Here is an 18,275-nt window from a genome sequence, read left to right as displayed (position 1 = left end):
CGTCAGCTTGCACACAGAAGGCAAGAGTCGATGCTCCGGCTGCTGGAGCATCAAACTGATATGCTCCAGCGTATGGTTGAGCTGCAGGAAAGGCAGCAGGAGCAGAGACCGCCGCTACAGCCCCTGTGTAACCAACAGCCCTCCTCCCCAAGTTCCATAGCCTCCTCACCCAGATGCCCAAGAACACGGTGGGGGGGACTCCGGGCACCCAGTCACTCCACCCCAGATGATTGCCCTAGCATCAGAAGGCTGGCCTTCAATAAGAGTTAAAGTTTTAAACTGCAGTGTGTCCTTTTCCTTCCCTCCTCCCCGACCCATCCCGGGCTACCTTTGCAATTATCCCCCTAGTTGTGTGATGAATTAATAAAGAATGCATGAATGTGAAGTAACAATGACTTTATTGCCTCTGCAAGTGGTGCTCGAAGGGGGGAGGGTAGGGAAGGGTGGGGTGGTTGGTTTACAGGGAAGTAGAGTTAACCGGGTGGGGGGGGGCGGAGGGTTCATCAAGGAGAAACAAACAGAAGTTTCACACCGTAGCCTGGCCAGTCACAAAACTCGTTTTCAAAGCTTCTCTGATGCGCACCGCGCCCTGCTGTGCTCCTCTAACCGCCCTGGTGTCTGGCTGCGCGTAATCAGCGGCCAGGCGATTTGCCTCAACCTCCCACCCCGCCATAAATGTCTCCCCCTTACTCTCACAGATATTGTGGAGCGCACAGCAAGCAGCAATAACAATGGGGATATTCTTTTCGCTAAGGTCTGAGCGAGTCAGTAAGCTGCGCCAGCGCGCTTTTAAACGTCCAAATGCACATTCCACCACCATTCGGCACTTGCTCAGCCTGTAGTTGAACAGGTCCTGACTCCTGTCCAGGCTGCCTGTGTACGGCTTCATGAGCCATGGCATTAAGGGGTAGGCTGGGTCCCCAAGGATCACGATAGGCATTTCAACATCCCCAACGGTTATTTTCTGGTCCGGGAAGAAAGTCCCTTCCTCCAGCTTTCGAAACAGAGCAGAGTGCCTGAAGACGCGAGCATCATGTACCTTTCCCGGCCATCTCACGTTGATGTTGGTGAAACGTCCCTTGTGATCGACCAGGGCTTGCAGCAGCATTGAAAAGTACCCCTTGCGGTTTATGTACTCGGTGGCTTGGTGCTCCGGTGACAAGATAGGGATATGGGTTCCGTCTATCGCCCCACCACAGTTTGGGAATCCCATTGCAGCAAAGCCATCCACTATGGCCTGCACGTTTCCCAGAGTCACTACCCTTGATATCACCAGGTCTTTCATTGCCCTGGCAACTTGGATCACAGCAGCCCCCACAGTAGATTTGCCCACTCCAAATTGATTCCCGACTGACCGGTAGCTGTCTGGCATTGCAAGCTTCCACAGGGCTATCGCCACTCGCTTCTCAACTGTGAGGGCTGCTCTCATCCTGGTATTCTGGCGCTTCAGGGCAGGGGAAAGCAAGTCACAAAGTTCCATGAAAGTGCCCTTACGCATGCGAAAGTTTCGCAGCCACTGGGAATCGTCCCAAACCTGCAGCACGATGCGGTCCCACCAGTCTGTGCTTGTTTCCCGGGCCCAGAATCGGCGTTCCACGGCATGAACCTGCCCCAGGAACACCATGATTTCCACATTGCTGGGGCCTGTGCCTTGTGAGAGGTCTATGTCCATGTCAATTTCCTCATCACTCTCGTGGCCGCGCTGCAATCGCCTCCTCGGCTGGTCCTGGTTTTGCTTTGGTATGTCCTGGCTCTGCATATACTCCAGGACAATGCGTGTGCTGTTCATAGTGCTCATAATTGCCGCGGTGATCTGAGCGGGCTCCATGATCCCAGTGCTAGCTATGGCGTCTGGTCTGAAAAAAGGCGCGAAACTAGTATCTGATGGACCAGGGGAAGGAGGGAGGGAGGGAGGGAGGGGCGAGTGACGACATGGCGTACAGGTACAGGGAATTAAAATCAACAAAGGTGGCTGTGCATCAGGGAGAAACACAAACAACTGTCACACAGAATGCCCCCCCCCCAAAGATTGAACTCAAAAGCCTGGGTTTAGCAGGCCGTTGATTTGACGGAGGGAGGGGGAAGCAAATGAATACAGAACAAATCTATTTTTTACATCTTAAGACGACGGTGCAGCATGACTGATAGCCCTCGGCATCTTCTGGGTGCTTGGCAGCAAATACTGGGCGCTTGGCAGTTATAGCCACATTTTCCCTGTATGATGACAATGGCCTTCAGGCCTATTGCACGATCTGCTGCTCAGGGAAGACTCTGCTAATGTGCGATGGGCGCTTGGCAGAAAATGGCATACTACGACTGATAGCCATCATCGTCATTGTGAAGGCAGCAGAATATGACTGGGGGGATGGGGGACTGGGGGACATACGGAGTTCCAGCCACTGCTGTACGACGATGACGGTTACCAGTCGTAATAAACCATCTACTGCCAAAAGGCAAAAGGCAAGGGCTGTTGCAATGCAGCCCTACGGCTGCCAGCACCCAGATCGCCGATGAAGGCTACCAGTCATGCTGCACCATCTACTGCCAAAAGGCAGTTAGCTGCTGCTGTTGTGTAGCAATGCAGTCCCACGTCTGCCGGCACCCAGATGACATATGGTGACGGTGAGCTGAGCTGAGCGGGCTCCATGCTTGCCGTGGTATGTTGTCTGCACAGGTAACCCAGGTAAAAAGGCGCGAATCTATTGTCTGCCATTGCTCTGATGGAGGGGGAGGGGCCTGACGACATGTACCCAGAACCCCCCGCGACACTGTTTTGCATCATTCGGGCATTGGGATCTCAACCCAGAATTCCAATGGGCGGCGGAGACTTCGGGAACTCTGGGATAGCTACCCATAGTGCAATGCTCCGGAAGTCGACGCTAGCCTCGGTACTGTGGACGCGGTCCGCCGACTAGAGCACTTAGTGCATTTTATGTGGGGACACACACAATCGGCTGTATACAACCGATTTCTATAAAACCGGCTTCTATTAATTCGACCTAATTTCGTAGTGTAGACATACCCTATGATGCAGTGTGCTCCTCTCACCAGCCCTGAGAGAGTTGAATTAGGACAGGTGGGCCCAATCCATCAATTAAGCTCCAAATGGGGGAGGTTTAGGTTGCTTGGAGGGCACTAATTAGGAAGAAGCTCAACTGTGAGGGAAGAGGCAGGGCCTCTATAAAGCCAGGAAGCTAGCAGCAGAGATGAGTTTGAAGATCTTCTCCCTGGGGTAAGGGAGAAGAAGCATGGTAGGAAGGGGTCCAGAGAGGAGAGCAATAAGGTGCGTGTAAACACAGACCTTAATGGCTTGTTACAGGACCCTGAACTGGAACCTAGAGTAGAGCGTGGGCCTGGGTTCCCCTACCATCTACTGCAGAGTGGTACTGCTAGGAGCAGTGAATGGGAAGACTGCGTGAGTTACTGTGGGAGTATGCTAGTCAAGACAGCAGGTTTGAGGCCTGCCTGATGCTGCTGGTGGAAGAGAGACCTTAAGAGACTCCCCTAGAAGGGGAAACCACAGTGTGATCTGGCTGGAGGGCTGAATCACAAAGCAGCTGTGTTGTAAGTCTGTGGAGTGGAAGGAGAGTGGCACGTGGGAAGAGAAGAAAGGGGTTGCTGAACCAGCTGGAGCTAACTGCCAGCAGGAGGTGCCATCCAGTGGTGAGTAGAGCACCCCCTGTGACAGTCCTTCTAGTGACTCCTCTGAGCAGGGGTGCTGGGATGGGGGGCCATGGCTGGTAGGTGAGTGATGGGTGAAGAGGGATGGGGCGTCTGGGGAAGGGTGGTGGTGCGGGGCTTGGGGGAAGGATGCCAGTGGGCCCCCACTTTTAGGGAGCTTCTGCTGCTCCTGCCTCTGGGTCCTGGCTCAGGCCCATGTTTGATATGCAGCACAAGCCTCCCATCACATTCTCACAATGTCCCTGTGAAGTAGGTACTGTTAGTATTATTATTCTTTCTGCTTTGCAGATGGAGAAAATCAACACAAAGAAGTTGAGTGCTTTACTCTAGGCCAAACAGCAAGACAGGGCAGAATAATCAGAAAGAGAGTTTAGGATTTCCTGGTGCCCAGTCTTGAGCTCAGCGCATCTGACCCATTAAACTAAGGAGCTGACTAGAATGTTCAGTAACCCTTCTGTTGTTTTGTTTGATAGGGCCAGATTCACCCACCCTCGCTCATGTTAATTGCTGCCTTAAAAAGGGCCAGATTCTAAAACATGTACTCATGTTGAATAGCGTCTTAATCCACGAGATGCCCCATTGATTTTAATGGGATTATTTGTAAAGTAAGGTACATTTACTAAGTGGTAGTATCAGAAGCTGCCCTCTAAGTGAGGAGTCCTATTGGAATCATGGGACAGATTGAGTAATAAAGTACTGCTCAATTAGCCCTGAGCCTCCATGCAGAAACCTTTCCCAGTGGCAAAGACACACTAGGCTTATTCTCAGCCCAAGTCACTTAACTCAGGAAGGAGCCTCTGCTGGAAATCTCTTCTGTACAGGAGTTTAGTATTTTGAAGATTCTTTGGCAGCTTTCAGCACCAGCTATACTGCGGGCATTAATTTCTGTAGAGGAAAATCCTCTTTTCTGGCTGGTCAATATGTGTAACTGCCAAATATACTGCTGCTTTGTTTACCCTTCCCATACTGAATTACTACACTGTTTACTATGATTTCATTTGGGCATCTCTGAACTTCCTTGTTCTAGTCACAGCTTGATTGTAAAAATGCACTTTACTATCCCCAGGAGGCAAAACCGAGATCAAATTGTATGTTTGGTCAGACGTGGCATAAAAAAGTTATAGTTTGTAATCAGTTGTTTTCAGAAGAGAAATTCTGTAAAGGTGAGCACGGAACTCTGATAATGCAAACATTAAAAAGAAGCAAAGAGCATCAGTTTCTGTTCCACTCAGGACTAACGCTTACTACTTGAAGCCTGTGCTGTCAATGTGTCCACTTCTAGCAATAAATATCACGCCAGGAGAATCTTACTTCTAATATGGAGGCACTGAAAACATTCTAACATTAGTTTTAACACACACTTTATGTGGCATCCAAACTGAGATAACATTACAATGATCTACTGAAACACCTCTCTCCTTTGCTACACCCCATAGCAAGTAGTCAAGACCTGATGAATATTTTTTCTGATATCTCCAAACCCCCAGCTTCTTATGATTGTCCTCAATGTGGACACCCTTGTCCATATGCAGGTTGTCTCTTCCCTTGATTACAGTAACCTCCTGTCTCTATTCACATCTGCCAAATGTCCTAGATTTCCTTCAAATCCCCCCCCCCCCCGCTTCCAGCAACACCCTCTTCAATCAGTCCTGTACCCTCCCTAACTTGAATTATTGTCTTGTGTCATGTCTTGTTTTATTTAGTCTGCAAGGTTTTCAAGGGTCAGAAACATGCCTTATTTATTTGCTCTTCTGGTTTAAAAAAAAAAAAATCTTACCCCAAAACCCCTTTGTATGAGCTCTAGGGGCCTTAACAGCAATTATGTCCCCAATCCATTAAAATATCATCTAGTAACCCAATACAATGGAAGTATTTGCATGCCAACTCAAACAGCAGCAAAACTCCATCCCATTCCACCCAAAGTGCCCTGGCCCCTGCTTTCATCAGAAGACCTATTAAATAGATGGCTTTTGCAGGGAGGTTTGAAGGTCAACAATCTATTGACCAAATCCTTATTTGTTGAATGTAGGCCCAGCCCTGCATAGAAAGCTCCAGGATGGAAGCATTCTATCTGATTTGCCCATGCTTCTACATCCCTTCTGAGAGTATTGCATATCTAGAGTTACCATACTTCTGGGTTTTCCCAGACAGGACTCTTTTTTTGATCCTCAGCCTGGGCAGATTTTTTCAAATAAGAGGCAATGTCCAGGATTTTTGCGGCGCAGCTGTTACAACTCAGAAAGCACTGTCTCTTGGCCCCAATTGGTCCCTTCCCTTCCCACAGCTGCTGGATCCTACCTGCCCAAGCCCTGGCTCCCAGCTCTGGCTCGGGGGAGAGGCCCACAGGGAGGTACTGCCTCCTGGGCCTGTGCCAGCTGCTCTGTCACCGTGACAGGGAGTGACACTGCCCCTCACCTTGAGACTGAGGCTCCAGGTACCCTGTCCAGCACCCCCAGTTCACACATCCCTCCAGCTCCCCCCTTAGCAGTGTTCTATTTTTGGGAACCTGAAATATGGTGACCCTATCCTACCCCTCCGTTGTGTGAGCCAATGGGGAAGGGCCAGCGCCCTACCTTCTCCCCACCTCTAGTACATGCTGGGAGGGAGGGAGCGGGACTGCAATTTTTGCCTCCCCCTCTCACAGACTGCCCAAGTGCTTCCACCCACTCATGCTCTGTGAAGCAGCATATGGGCTAGTCACAGCCTGCCTCTCAGTTTGGAGGTAAATCTCTCAGTGAAGTCAAGGGAAGGAGGCATTGCTTGAGCAGTACAAAGTCAACATCAGGCAGCGATTCAGAGTATGGCCCTCTGTTTGTGGAGTGCTGTTTTGTACATGTGCAGTGCTGTGTAAATAGGTTATACTAACACACAAGAAACATCCATAAATTGCTCTATATGAGCAGGGGCACATTAATATGTGAAACCCAGAAATCACAGTACCATTTTGTAGTTTGCAAATTCACTATGTTGCAAATAAGCCTTTTATATGAAGACATTGCATGAATTGTTTTTGGGACTAGACATAAATCTGAGGACCTGACAATTTGCAGTTATTAAATGCTGTGACTAGACCTACTCATAATTTTCCATTAAAAAGGGACATTTTTGCAAAAATCTAGAAATTTTGGACTTTTTTTATAAGAATAGGATGGTAATCAAGATGTCCTGGTGGGAATAATTATATTTCACCTAACATTCCTCTTGTATTGCTGAGTGAGGCAGTCATCACTTCTCATTAAATTCTTGTGTAGTATTGCTCTGTTTAGTGCTACAGTTGTTGTATTTATCCCCAGAGGTGGCTGCTCCTCAGTGGTAGGCAAAGTGCTGTCTAATGGTATACGTACATTAAAAACTATAGTAGTGCAGCTGGATGAGGGGTCACCCAATACAATTAATAGCAGGTGTAAAACAAAAGGAAGTCCTACTTCACACAACGCATAGTCAACCTGTGGAACTCTTTGCCAGGGGATGCTGTGAAGGCCAAAACTATAATAGGGTTAAAAAAACCCAAAAAAACAGCAACTAGATAAGTTCCTGGAGGATAGGTCCATCAATAGCTATTAGCCAAGATGGGCAGGGATGCAACCCCATGCTCTGGGTTTCCCTAGCCTCTGTTTGCCAGAAGCTGGGAGTAGACTGTGATTGCCTGTTCTGTTCATTCCCTCTGAAGAACCTGGCATTGGCCACTGTCAGAAGATGGGATACGGGGCTAGATGGACCATTGGCCTGACCCAGTAGGGATGTTATGAAAACACTAAACCACTGTAAGGCCATTCTCATTACAAAAGACATAAATTCTAAAGAATGTAGTCAGCACAGAGTTCCACAGATACAATTCACTTCCAGTTAATCAATTGCCCTTGTGCTTTGCAATCATATAAATTATTTTACCATCTAACCTCATTTAACTAGAGTAATTTTGACACATGCACAAAACTGGCCATAAAACACCTAAGTTATTTTTTAATTGTAATGTTCAATGTTCTGGAAATTTTAGTATTGATTATCCCTTACAGGGAGAAGCAAGAAAATATCTGCCCTCCCAATGTACAAGCGTTCTAAACAGTTTGATGTACAAATCATATACGGAATTACTTCTTTTTGCCCTTTGCACCTTTGCCAGGCTTTTCTTTCCCCTTCTTATCTTTCTTTCCTTTCTTTAACAGTTTTTGAAGCTCAGCAAAAATTCCAAGCCCCTTCCGCACCATCTGCCCACGCCACCAAGCCTGGATCTGAAAGAGAGGATGGAACAATATTGTTACCTAGAGGAGAAGAGGGTGACTTCAAACAATTGACTTGAGCACTGTCGGCTAGTATTGATGCAAAAAGCTGAATGCATTGGGGTCTGCTGGAGTAAACTGGGGTTAAATTCATGATTAGACTAAATTAATTTAAAGTAAGAGGACCTGCCAACCAACTAAATTATATTTTTCAGATTATTTCCATGAGCTATTTTAAAATTAAACTAAAATTTCTTTAAGGGAGGGAACACTCTCATTGTTGTTCTCTCAACTCTTTGGTCAAGGCAAGGGCTTCAAGTGAAGAGAAGTCATCTTCCCAACTTTAAATGTCACTATTTGGCTGTTACGTTAGCCCATGTACCCACAGTCAATTTGGACCTAGCTAATGGTCCTACGTTGGGCCCAATGAAAGGGAAGTTGTTTCCTTTCAGATGTTGGGTAGCAATGTGTAGAAATAAGACAATAACTGGGGGAAGGGAAGAATTTGAAATGCAGGAGATTCAGGGACTGAGGACCTGCCCCTTGTTCCTCATCCCCATCTTTTGAGCAAAATGACTCTATTGCCTACTGGTGCTGTAGATTCAGCTTCTAATAACCATCTAGGGCAGTGATACTCAAACCTCAGTGGTTCAGGAGCCAAATTAGCAATCACTATTACCCAAAAGAGCCACAGTAATTCATTGTTTCCTTTTTCTCTTTTATATTATGTAATTAGAATCTCACAGCAAAACAACTAAGTATTCTACAATTGGTTAATAACATAGTAAAAGCATCCTGATTGGTTGTTAATTATCAGTGTTTTAATATGTGCTACAAAGAGCTGCAGGAGACACACTAAAGAGCCACTTGCGACTCCTGAACCTCAGTCTGAGTATCACTGATCTAGGGCCGTTCCAGGCTGAATCCCTGTGCCCCCAGGTTCTACAGTCTTGGGACTAAAGGATGCAGTTTATAGCTTCTTCCCCAAGCAAGGATTTGGCTTAATGGATCTGCATTGTGCAGTGGCCATTCCCCTGCCAAGCCCACATTCCCCATTTGGCAATGAGATAGAGACTCCATAGCACACAAGGAGGTATCTGCTGCTTTACTGCCCCATCAGAGCTGACACAGAATTTTTAAGATACTTCAGGACCTTGCATAGCATGCCCTGTAGAATGTTGTGTAAAACACTGGATTATTAATGCGGTTTGTGCAGTGTAGTAGATCTCTTATGCCTTGTACCTTTGTAGCCTTGGCCTTTTGATGCCTCTTTTCCCGTAAATACTCCCAGATAGCCAAGTTCCCCTGGCTGCACACCTCAATTGGAGGGTCTGTCATAGGGTTCCCATCCAGCAAGACAAGCTGCAGCTTCTGAAGATTGTCCAAGTTTTCTGGGAGTTGGAACAACTGATTGTTCTGAACAAACAATCTTTGCAAACCTGAACAAATAAAATCATAAAACTGCAATGCACAGACTAATAATAATCTGGAGTGTTCCCCTGGGTGTGCTTACAATAAAACAATGTATTGCTGGGGTGTGAAATATTTACTCTGTGTATATAAATATTTCCCAGCACATCAATAGGTTGTTTCATTCTATAGTATAAAGGGCCTAGTTCCCAAACTTGGAGAGATTTTTCACAGGATTTCAATAACACCAATATGTTTGTTTTAATGGCATGATCAAAGTTTGTTTGTTTGTTTTACAAAAATATCAACAAGAAGGGTGTTACTGCTGTTGTGCCTTTCTACTTCCACAGCCCTGAGTTATGAGTTTTTAGGCTTAGGCTCAAGGTAAGTGGAAGAATACAAAATTGTTTCCCCCCCAAAATAGGAACTAGGGTGAAGCACTCAACAGAGCTTCATTTCCTAAATGATATGCCACACCCTGAGGTGGGTCGCTGGCAATGAGAAATAGACTTGGGAGCTGGGGATCTTAAAGTATGATCCTCTAAGCTTAAAAGACACCAGTCTGTTAGCCAAGGCTGAATCAGGCTTATTGACCTCTATTTGTGGCCCAACCACCACTAGGGGAGGAGAGAAGGCCACATTGAGTGGGTGTGGGTTACATAAACACCACCTACACACTGCATCTGTGCCTCGGACTCAGGGGAGTTTTGTCAAGCAGCAAAATGCTATCTTGGTAAGAAAGCCGCAAGCATTGTTAATTGTTCTACTTTGTCATCAATTGACCAATTTTAAAAAACAATGCCACTTATATCTGCAGATCATTAACTTTCCCGGGGTGTATATTGCATCTGAATCTATTCAGTAGGGAAAGTCTTCAACAGATCATCAGACAATAAGAATTTTTAATAATACAGATTACTCAACCTAGTCTCTCATTTGGACCAGGAAAGGTGTCTGGGTGAGAAGAGGAAGATTTTTGAACTCTGAAATCCCTGCTTAAACCTGTGCCCTTACAGACACAAATGCATAGGATGTTTTTTCACCTTGTACTTGACATATGGAGTCTGGGAGTTCTTTAAGGAGGTTGTTGTGACAGTCAACTATTTCTAAGTTGCTCAGCAAGCCTATGGAAGGTGGCAGGTACTCCAGACAATTGTTCTCTAGGTACAGCTCTTTCAGATTCTGGAAAAAAATGTGCATGATTTTCTATTTTAAAAAAGGATTTGTTTCCTTAGGTAGATCATTGAACAATGCACAACTGAACATTGGCAAATGCAAAACATACGATTGGGGTGATAGCATTGTTAGGTGCTCAGATACTATGGTAATGAGTGTGATATAACTGGATAAATTTATCCAGCAGTGTTTGAGCATCTCCTTAAAGTGCAGCATGACCTATCAAGGCTTGAGGATTTACTTCCTTTGCCTTGGTTCATAGTCATGCACATGCACTATGTGGTCCTTCTGTCACTCCTGCGTGCTAGCAACCTCTTGAAAGGTATAGCGGCTGCTCTGTAGGCAGGCAGAGAGAAGGGAAAACATGAATTCCATCAGCAATTGTAAAGTGGCTTATTGCCTAGGGCTTGGTGGTGATTGATCACCCAGTAAAACAGGGGTTTAACAATGCTACAGCCCTGGTGTAGAGGCCCAACACATTTTATGGGATCAGAAAGATATACATACATAACCTATTCCACATAGGGAGATAGATTCTCTCTATTATTTCTATGTGAAATAGGTTATATATAATATAGAGATATCTAAGTTTTGGGTCCATCAACTTTAATAAGACCTGTTTGTTACAAATGTTTTACCCAATCCTGCCAGACCTCAGTGGGTCCAATTCTGAAAGGTGTTGTGTCCCATTGAATTAAATGGGACTTTAGCGTGCTCAGCACCTGCTGTTGACAGGCCCTGTGCACCAAATCCCATTGTCCATGGAAGGTGCATTTGTGGAAGGCCTGCAGGATTGGGATTCATTCTTTTCAAACAGCTTAATTCTTCTGTGCTTCTTTGTGGTACCAGGCAGAGTTATACTGAGCTCCTCTCCCTGCTCTTTTTCCTACCTGCAGTTTGCTGATGTCTCTTGGAAGAGTCATGAATTTGATCCCTTGATCTTGTCCCAGATATAATTTCTCTAATGACTGAAGGAGAAAGACTTCCTCTGGAAAGACACTGAATCTGTTTCCAGTCAGACCAAGGCATTTTAAGTTAGAGAGTCCCGTCACCTCTGGAGGTATCTAGGCATGTTCCAAAACATACATTTAAAAAAAATACATTTATATCCGTTAAATAGCTATGTCTTGTTATTTGTTGTTTGCTGTTCTGGGAAATACTCTGTCACATTACTACGGATCAACGAAGAATATCATGCTGGCCACATTCTATGATATTGCCACATTATGATTGAAATTTTTGCAACGTTTCCCTGCTATATTCCCTTACTGAAAGGTGTCTCTGTGTAAACTTTATCTGAATTAGGCTAATTCTTAGCATATATGTTCCTTCCAGAAGTGGCTGCCTGGAGAATGAAATGTAACAGGTGCTCCTGTGCTTCCTAATCCCTCTGATAGTATCTGTGCATTATAAAATAATTTACATAAATTAAAATGTTAAATTGGGTCATTTGCATATATTACCACTTCCACAAATGTAGCCTTCAAGGGGAAAAAAAACAAAACAAATCACGATCTCCTGGCAGAAGATGGGGAGGACTGCATTATATCACAAAAGGGAAATGTGTTTGATGCCCTAAGAGGAAGATACCCATTACTGTTCATATATTGACAGGTTTCAGCTGTATAATTGTCCCCTAGGCTAGCATAAGATAATGGTTCTAAAAGCATTAACAACTTGTACATCCATTGTAAACTTGCCTCCTGCTCTGTTTCAAATAGTATGTCACTTTTATTGATCCTAGGCAAATGCAATTATCAGACCGTTACTTCAGAAAAAGATAGGTATAAATAGAACCAGGCCCTTTTAGCATCTAATCTCTACTATTCAAAGCAGGTTACCATGTCTAGCTTTTCACTTTTTAGTGGTTTGTTTTTGGTTCCTTTTTTCCTGGCTGAATATCTGCCTGTCAGTGGCAATTGATTACAGGGGGTAGTGAGGCTGTGATGCACATCAGCATTAGGAAACAAACGTTGTAAACATAATAACTATCAGTTTTATTAACTGCAAGTTTAATTAAGCTACTGTCACTCATCTGCTCCAATGGCTTTAAGAATGTGTTATTCTAGCACCTTGCTGCCTTTGGGTAGCGTATCACAGTGTCTCACATCACAAACAGCTTGTACTAATGCCTTATAACAGGGGTGGCCAAACTGGGGCTTGCGAGCCACATGTGGTTCTTTTATAGTTAAAGTGCAGCTCGTGGAGCCCACCATATCATCCCCCACATTTTCCACTGGGTGGGGGGAGCTCAGAGTTTCAGCCCCACAGTGTGGTTGTGGGGTTAGGGCAGGGGTGGGCAAACTTTTTGACTCGAGGGCCACATCGGGGTTGCGCAACTGTATGGAGGGCCGGGTAGGGAAGGCTGTGCCTCCCCAAACAGCCTGGCCCCTGCCCCCTCCCACTTCCCGACCCCTGACTGCCCCCCTCAGAACCTCCAACCCATCCAACCCCCCCTGCTCCTTGTCCCCTGACTGCCCCCTCCCAGGACCCCCACGCCCTGTCCCCTGACTGCCCCAACCCCTATCCACACGCCCGCCCCCTGACAGCCCCCCCAGGACTCCCACCCCCTATCCAACTGCCCTCTGCTCCTCGTCCCCTGACCATCTCCTCCCGGGACCCCCCACCCCAACTGCCCCCCAGGATCCCACCCCCTTATGCAACCCCCCCTGCTCCCTGTCCCCTGACTGCCCTCCCAACCCCTATCCACATCCCCGCCCCCCGGGACTCCCACTCCCAACCCTCCCTGTTCCCCATCCCCTGACCACCCCCCCAGAACCTCTGCCCCCTCCAACCGCCCCCTCCTCCCTGACTGCCCCCGGAACCTCCCACTCCCTTACCCAACCCCCCTGCTCCCCGCCCCCTTACCAGCAGCAGGAGCTCACAGCCGCGATACCTGGCCAGAGCCAGCTGTGCTCCCCGGCCGGGCAGGACGGTCCGGCCCACGGGCTGTAGTTTGCCCACGGCTGGGTTTAGGGGCTTCTACCCAGTGGGGAGAGGGGTCTTGGGACTTTAGCCCTGTGGGAGGTACCTGCCAGGGCTTCAACAGGAGCAGGGAAGAAGCCCTGAGCCTTGGTAGGCACCTCCCTGGGCCAGAAGCCCTAAGCCTGGACAGGCACCTCCTGCAGGGCAGAAGCCCTGAGACCCCCACCATCCCGCCACAGGACATAAGCCCCAATCCCTGGCAGGCCCACTGGGTTCTCAACAGGGCTGTGCCTACCCATATATAAAGTATGCAGCTGTGTAGGGCACCAGGAAATTTGGGGCACCCACCCCGCCCCAGCCCCCCCTCTTCCCAGCCCTGCTCTGTCCCAGCCCTGCCCCTACTCCCCTGAGGACTGCAGCAGGGCTGGGCCTGCACTCACCGGTGGTGGGAAGTGCAGCGACCTGGCCCCAGCCGCGCCGCTGGTGAGTGCTGGGAGTGGTTCCCCGCAAGCCAGTCCCTCCCCCCTTCCCCCCCCGGTGGAGGCCTGGGGCTAGTCCGTCCGTCCCCCCCACACACACAGAGGCCTGGGGGCTGCGTAGGGCCCCAGAATAGCTAGGGATGGCCCTGGTTCTCAAACTTCTGAAGATTATTGTCTGCAGCTTGAAGGGTCAGTAAATTTGGCCACCCCTGCCTTATAATGAACACTGCATAAGCATCAAAGAAAATATCCTCCAAGTAAAGCACTGAAGTACAATTCTTCCATATCATATAATTCTTGGGAAATCTAGGCTCCCATCCTCAGTGAAGTTCATGCTTTGCACCCCAGTACCTGCAAGGACCTTATTACCTATCTCATAGAGCTGGAAGGGACCTTGAAAGGTCATTGAGTCCAGCCCCCTGCCTTCACTAGCAGGACCAAGTACTGATTTTTGCCCCAGATCCTTAAGTGGCCCCCTCAAGGATTGAACTCACAACCCTGGGTTTAGCAGGCCAATGCTTAAACCACTGCGCTATCCCTCCCCCCCTAAACCACCTAAATATCGAATTGGGGTCATCGAGTACTTAGAGGTGAAAGGATTCTTGATGCCTTGGGATATAGTTTCAAGACTCCCATTAATGTTAAAGGAAAACAATGAATAATTAGAATACCTTTGTTTCCTGCTGTCCCAACTAGTGGCATCTCTATGTGGCTGTGCTGCCTGGCATAAGGATTGCTGGGGTTTGCACGCTTTAGAGGGTTATATATTCTTGAGTCTCACATCCTTGGAGTCAGGCTTGTATTATTATTAATATTATTTATTATTTTAGAATCTAGGAACAACCGTGATGGGCCAAGACCCCATTGTGCCAAGTGCTGTACAAACACAGAACAAAAAGATGTATCCTACCCCAAAAGACCATACATATTATTATCTCCCTATGTTGTAGAGTTAAGTGGCTCATACTATTACATTTGAGATGCATATTAGCCTAGTGAATTTGAAGTGTATATAGAATCCCACACCAAAAATAAAGAAATCAATACCTCACATATTTGATTGTCATCCAGTGACAATATTTCCAGATTTTCCATAGCACAGATCTCTTTAGGGAATTCATCAAAGAAATTTTCACTAAGATCTAATATCTTGATACAGGTTAATCTGGTAAAGGAAGAAGGTAGCACTTGCAAGCCAGTGTTTTTCAAATAAACGAGGCAAAGGGACATCCAATGGCAAATCTGACGTGGAAACTTTTCCAAGTTGTTACCAGACAGACCAAGCTCATTCATTTCTGTGAGCTGCTTGAAGTTAGGAGGGAGCCTACGCAGGAGGTTATTAGACAAATCAAGCACAGTCAGTCTCCGGCAGTGATGCAATGTATCAGGGACTGATAACAGGTTATTGAAAGCTAAAAATAGTTTCACTAAATTTGTCAAAGAGACAATCTCTTCAGGGACAAAACTCACTAGATTTTGTTCCAGATCTATTATTTCCAGATTAAGAAGATGACAAAGCTCCAGGGGAAAGCTTTCAAATCTGTTTTTTTGCAGGTAGATCTCTTTAAGTTTTCTCAGATTCACTATTTCTTTAGGCAGATACCTTAGATTATTGCCAGATAGTCCAAGCAGCTCAACATGATGGAGGCATTTACAGATCTCCACTGGGAGCTCATCCAAGTTTACATCATAGAGCCTGAGCTGACGGAGTGCCTGCAGTTTGCTGATGATATGCAGCGAACTGTAAGAGAGTGGATTGCTACTTAAATCTAAGTTCTGAAGATATGTCAGCTCCCCAAGTTCTTCACAGATGTCGTGTATATAGTTCTCATTCAGATAGAGAACTTTCACCTTCTTAAGATGATGGATGTCTCCTGGGATGCTTTCAATTAAGTTTTTTTCCAAGTGCAATTCTTCCAAATCTTCCAGTTCAAAGATTTGTAAAGGGATAGTTGTCTGTTGCTTATTGGCTAAATCAATAAAAAATATCCGATCTGTGACGTGTACAGGTAGAGCGTCCTCCTCTAGTTCTTTCGTCACTTGTGTTTCCTGTGAAATCTGCAAACTATCCTTCTCAATAATTGTGGTATCTGCTCTTGAGAAATGAACATTCACTGCGTTGGCATCAGGGCTCTGCTGAAACTCAACCATCTGTGCTACTTATTTTTAACTCTAAAGAGAAAAAAATAAGGAATCAGCAGTACTCCAACTTTAACCCACTTAAATAACAATAAAAGGATGAAATAGTTCAATATTTAGGGACAGATTCTGACTTCAGATGCACCCATACCACTGAAACTGATGTTACCCACTGACATCCAAAGCTTGAAAGAATGTAAATAAAGGCATTTTTTGGCCCTTAGTGTATTGGTAAAGGCACAAAGGGACAAATTCAGTGGATGAAATGCTATTGAAGTCAACAGCGATGCATCTGCTTACATCATGACTGAATTTAGCCCAATGAGCCAGAAAATCCTAGGTATAAAATTATATTTTGTTCTCAGCTATACCAGTGTAAATTTGGAGTAATGCCATTGAAGCTAAAGCAGTTACTGCAATTTATACAAGTGTAACCAAGAGCAGAATTTGGCCCTATATTGTCAAGTGATTTTAAATTGAATAAACAGTTCTTATATAGTGTGTTTTGAAATACTTCAAGCGAGGTCTTGAATTTAAGTTTTATGGGCCAGATCCTCATTTGGTGTAAATCAGCGTAGCTCCATTGAGCTATAAAAGTTTACACCAGCAGAGGAGATGTGCTCATATTCTTAAAATGTTTTCAGTACAGATCAATTTGGATTTCTCCTCCCAAAATTCAGTGTTTTTTCAAAATTATCAGTTTACTGGAGCACCAAACAGTGATACCTCCTGGAAATTAGATCTTTTCTATCATTAAAGTGTCCCGATTTTCATATTCTGCTATTGCTTTGGAATTTTTGCTCAACTGGGGCATGATCTTGATTTCAGTGGGAGTTGATGAACCTAAATAGCATCATGCCTTTATAGGCTCAAAGGCAGCAAAACACTTAACTTAAAGCATGTGCCTATGCGCTTTGCTGAATAGGAACAGGATTATTCACATTTAAGGCTAAGGACGTGTTTAAATGCTTTGCTGAATCAGGACCATAGAATTGTCCTATGGGTTTTGTGTAACAGGCATCACGTTGGATATAGTTTTATGATTATACTGCCCCTAGCACAATGGCCCCCAGATCTCAGCTGAGGCCTCTGACCACTACTGTATTACATAATAATTCAATAATAGCAGAGTTTTACAAATGATATCACCATTTTACATGACACGTATTACTTCTATAGTTTCTGACCAATATGGACAAGCTTAAGTGTCATTTGAATCATATGTATATATGCAGTTAAAATCCTAGGATTGCAGAATGTTACTGAATAATGGAAAATGGGGAATAATAGGAAGAGGAGATGATTAGCTCACTTGCATCCGATGTCACAAACCTACTGGGTGGATGTCACAATCCCACAAGTCAATGTTCAAAGAGCAGCAGCAGAGAAAGCAATGGGAGGAAAAACCAAGAGGCTGGTGGCTGACTCATTTACCTCTACATCATAATCTCACCTGAAAGGATGTCATAATCCCAACGATGAGCAGTTTGCAAGCACCAGCAGAAAGGGAGAGAGGAATGAAAAATATACAAAATAACAAGTGGTATAGAGAAATTGGAGTCAGAATGTCTGTTGCCCCGTCTCATAAAACAAGAACAAGGGAACAACCAATGACATTGAAAGGCAGCAAATTCAAAGCTGATAAAAGGAAATACTTTTTCACACAAGCCATAAATTAGACTGCAGAACTATTGTCACAGGATGCCCTTGAAGCCAAGAAATTAGCATGATTCAAAAAGAGATTGGGCACTTATAACAAGAATATCCAGAGTTATAATAGTAAATGCTAAAAAAAAAAAGTTTTGGAAGGCATATAAACAGGGCCGGCTCCAGGGTTTTGGCCACTCCAAGCAGCCAAAACAAACAAAAACAAAAACAAAAAAAAAGCCGCGAACGCGATCTGCGGCGGCAATTCAGCGGGAGGTCCTTCGCTCCCAGGCGGAGTGAGGGACCGTCCGCCAAATTGCCGCCGAATACCTGGACGTGCCGCCCCTCTCCTGAGCGGCCGCCCCAAGCACCTGCTTGACAAGCTGGTGCCTGGAGCCGGCCCTGCATATAAAATCTCATGCCTTGGGATTTAAACCAATCTCTGACTATTAAGGGCTATGAGGAGAATTGTTAGGGAGCAAATTATCCCTCATCTGCCTACTGCAGGGTTTCTTGCACCTTCTTCTGAAGCATCTAGTGCTGGCTACTGTCTCAGCAGGATATTGGACTGGATGGACCACATATCTGATCCAGTATG

General features: G+C 45.8%; 1 protein-coding gene across 1 annotated transcript; it reads right to left on the bottom strand.

Moving 5' to 3' along the window:
* Positions 1–7,772: 7,772 nt before the first annotated feature.
* Positions 7,773–16,042, bottom strand: LRRIQ4 (leucine rich repeats and IQ motif containing 4). The gene is made up of 5 exons (XM_065410236.1): positions 14,939–16,042; positions 11,378–11,551; positions 10,355–10,493; positions 9,144–9,340; positions 7,773–7,913 (listed from the first exon to the last, which is right to left on the bottom strand). Exons 1-5 carry the CDS (start codon positions 16,040–16,042, stop codon positions 7,773–7,775), a joined length of 1,755 nt encoding a protein of 584 aa, XP_065266308.1.
* Positions 16,043–18,275: the final 2,233 nt, after the last annotated feature.

Source organism: Emys orbicularis, chromosome 9 (assembly GCF_028017835.1).
Source record: "Emys orbicularis isolate rEmyOrb1 chromosome 9, rEmyOrb1.hap1, whole genome shotgun sequence".
Taxonomy (NCBI): domain Eukaryota; kingdom Metazoa; phylum Chordata; order Testudines; family Emydidae; genus Emys; species Emys orbicularis.
Note: the sequence above shows the minus strand (reverse complement) of the source record. Positions and strands in the feature narration are given on the sequence as shown.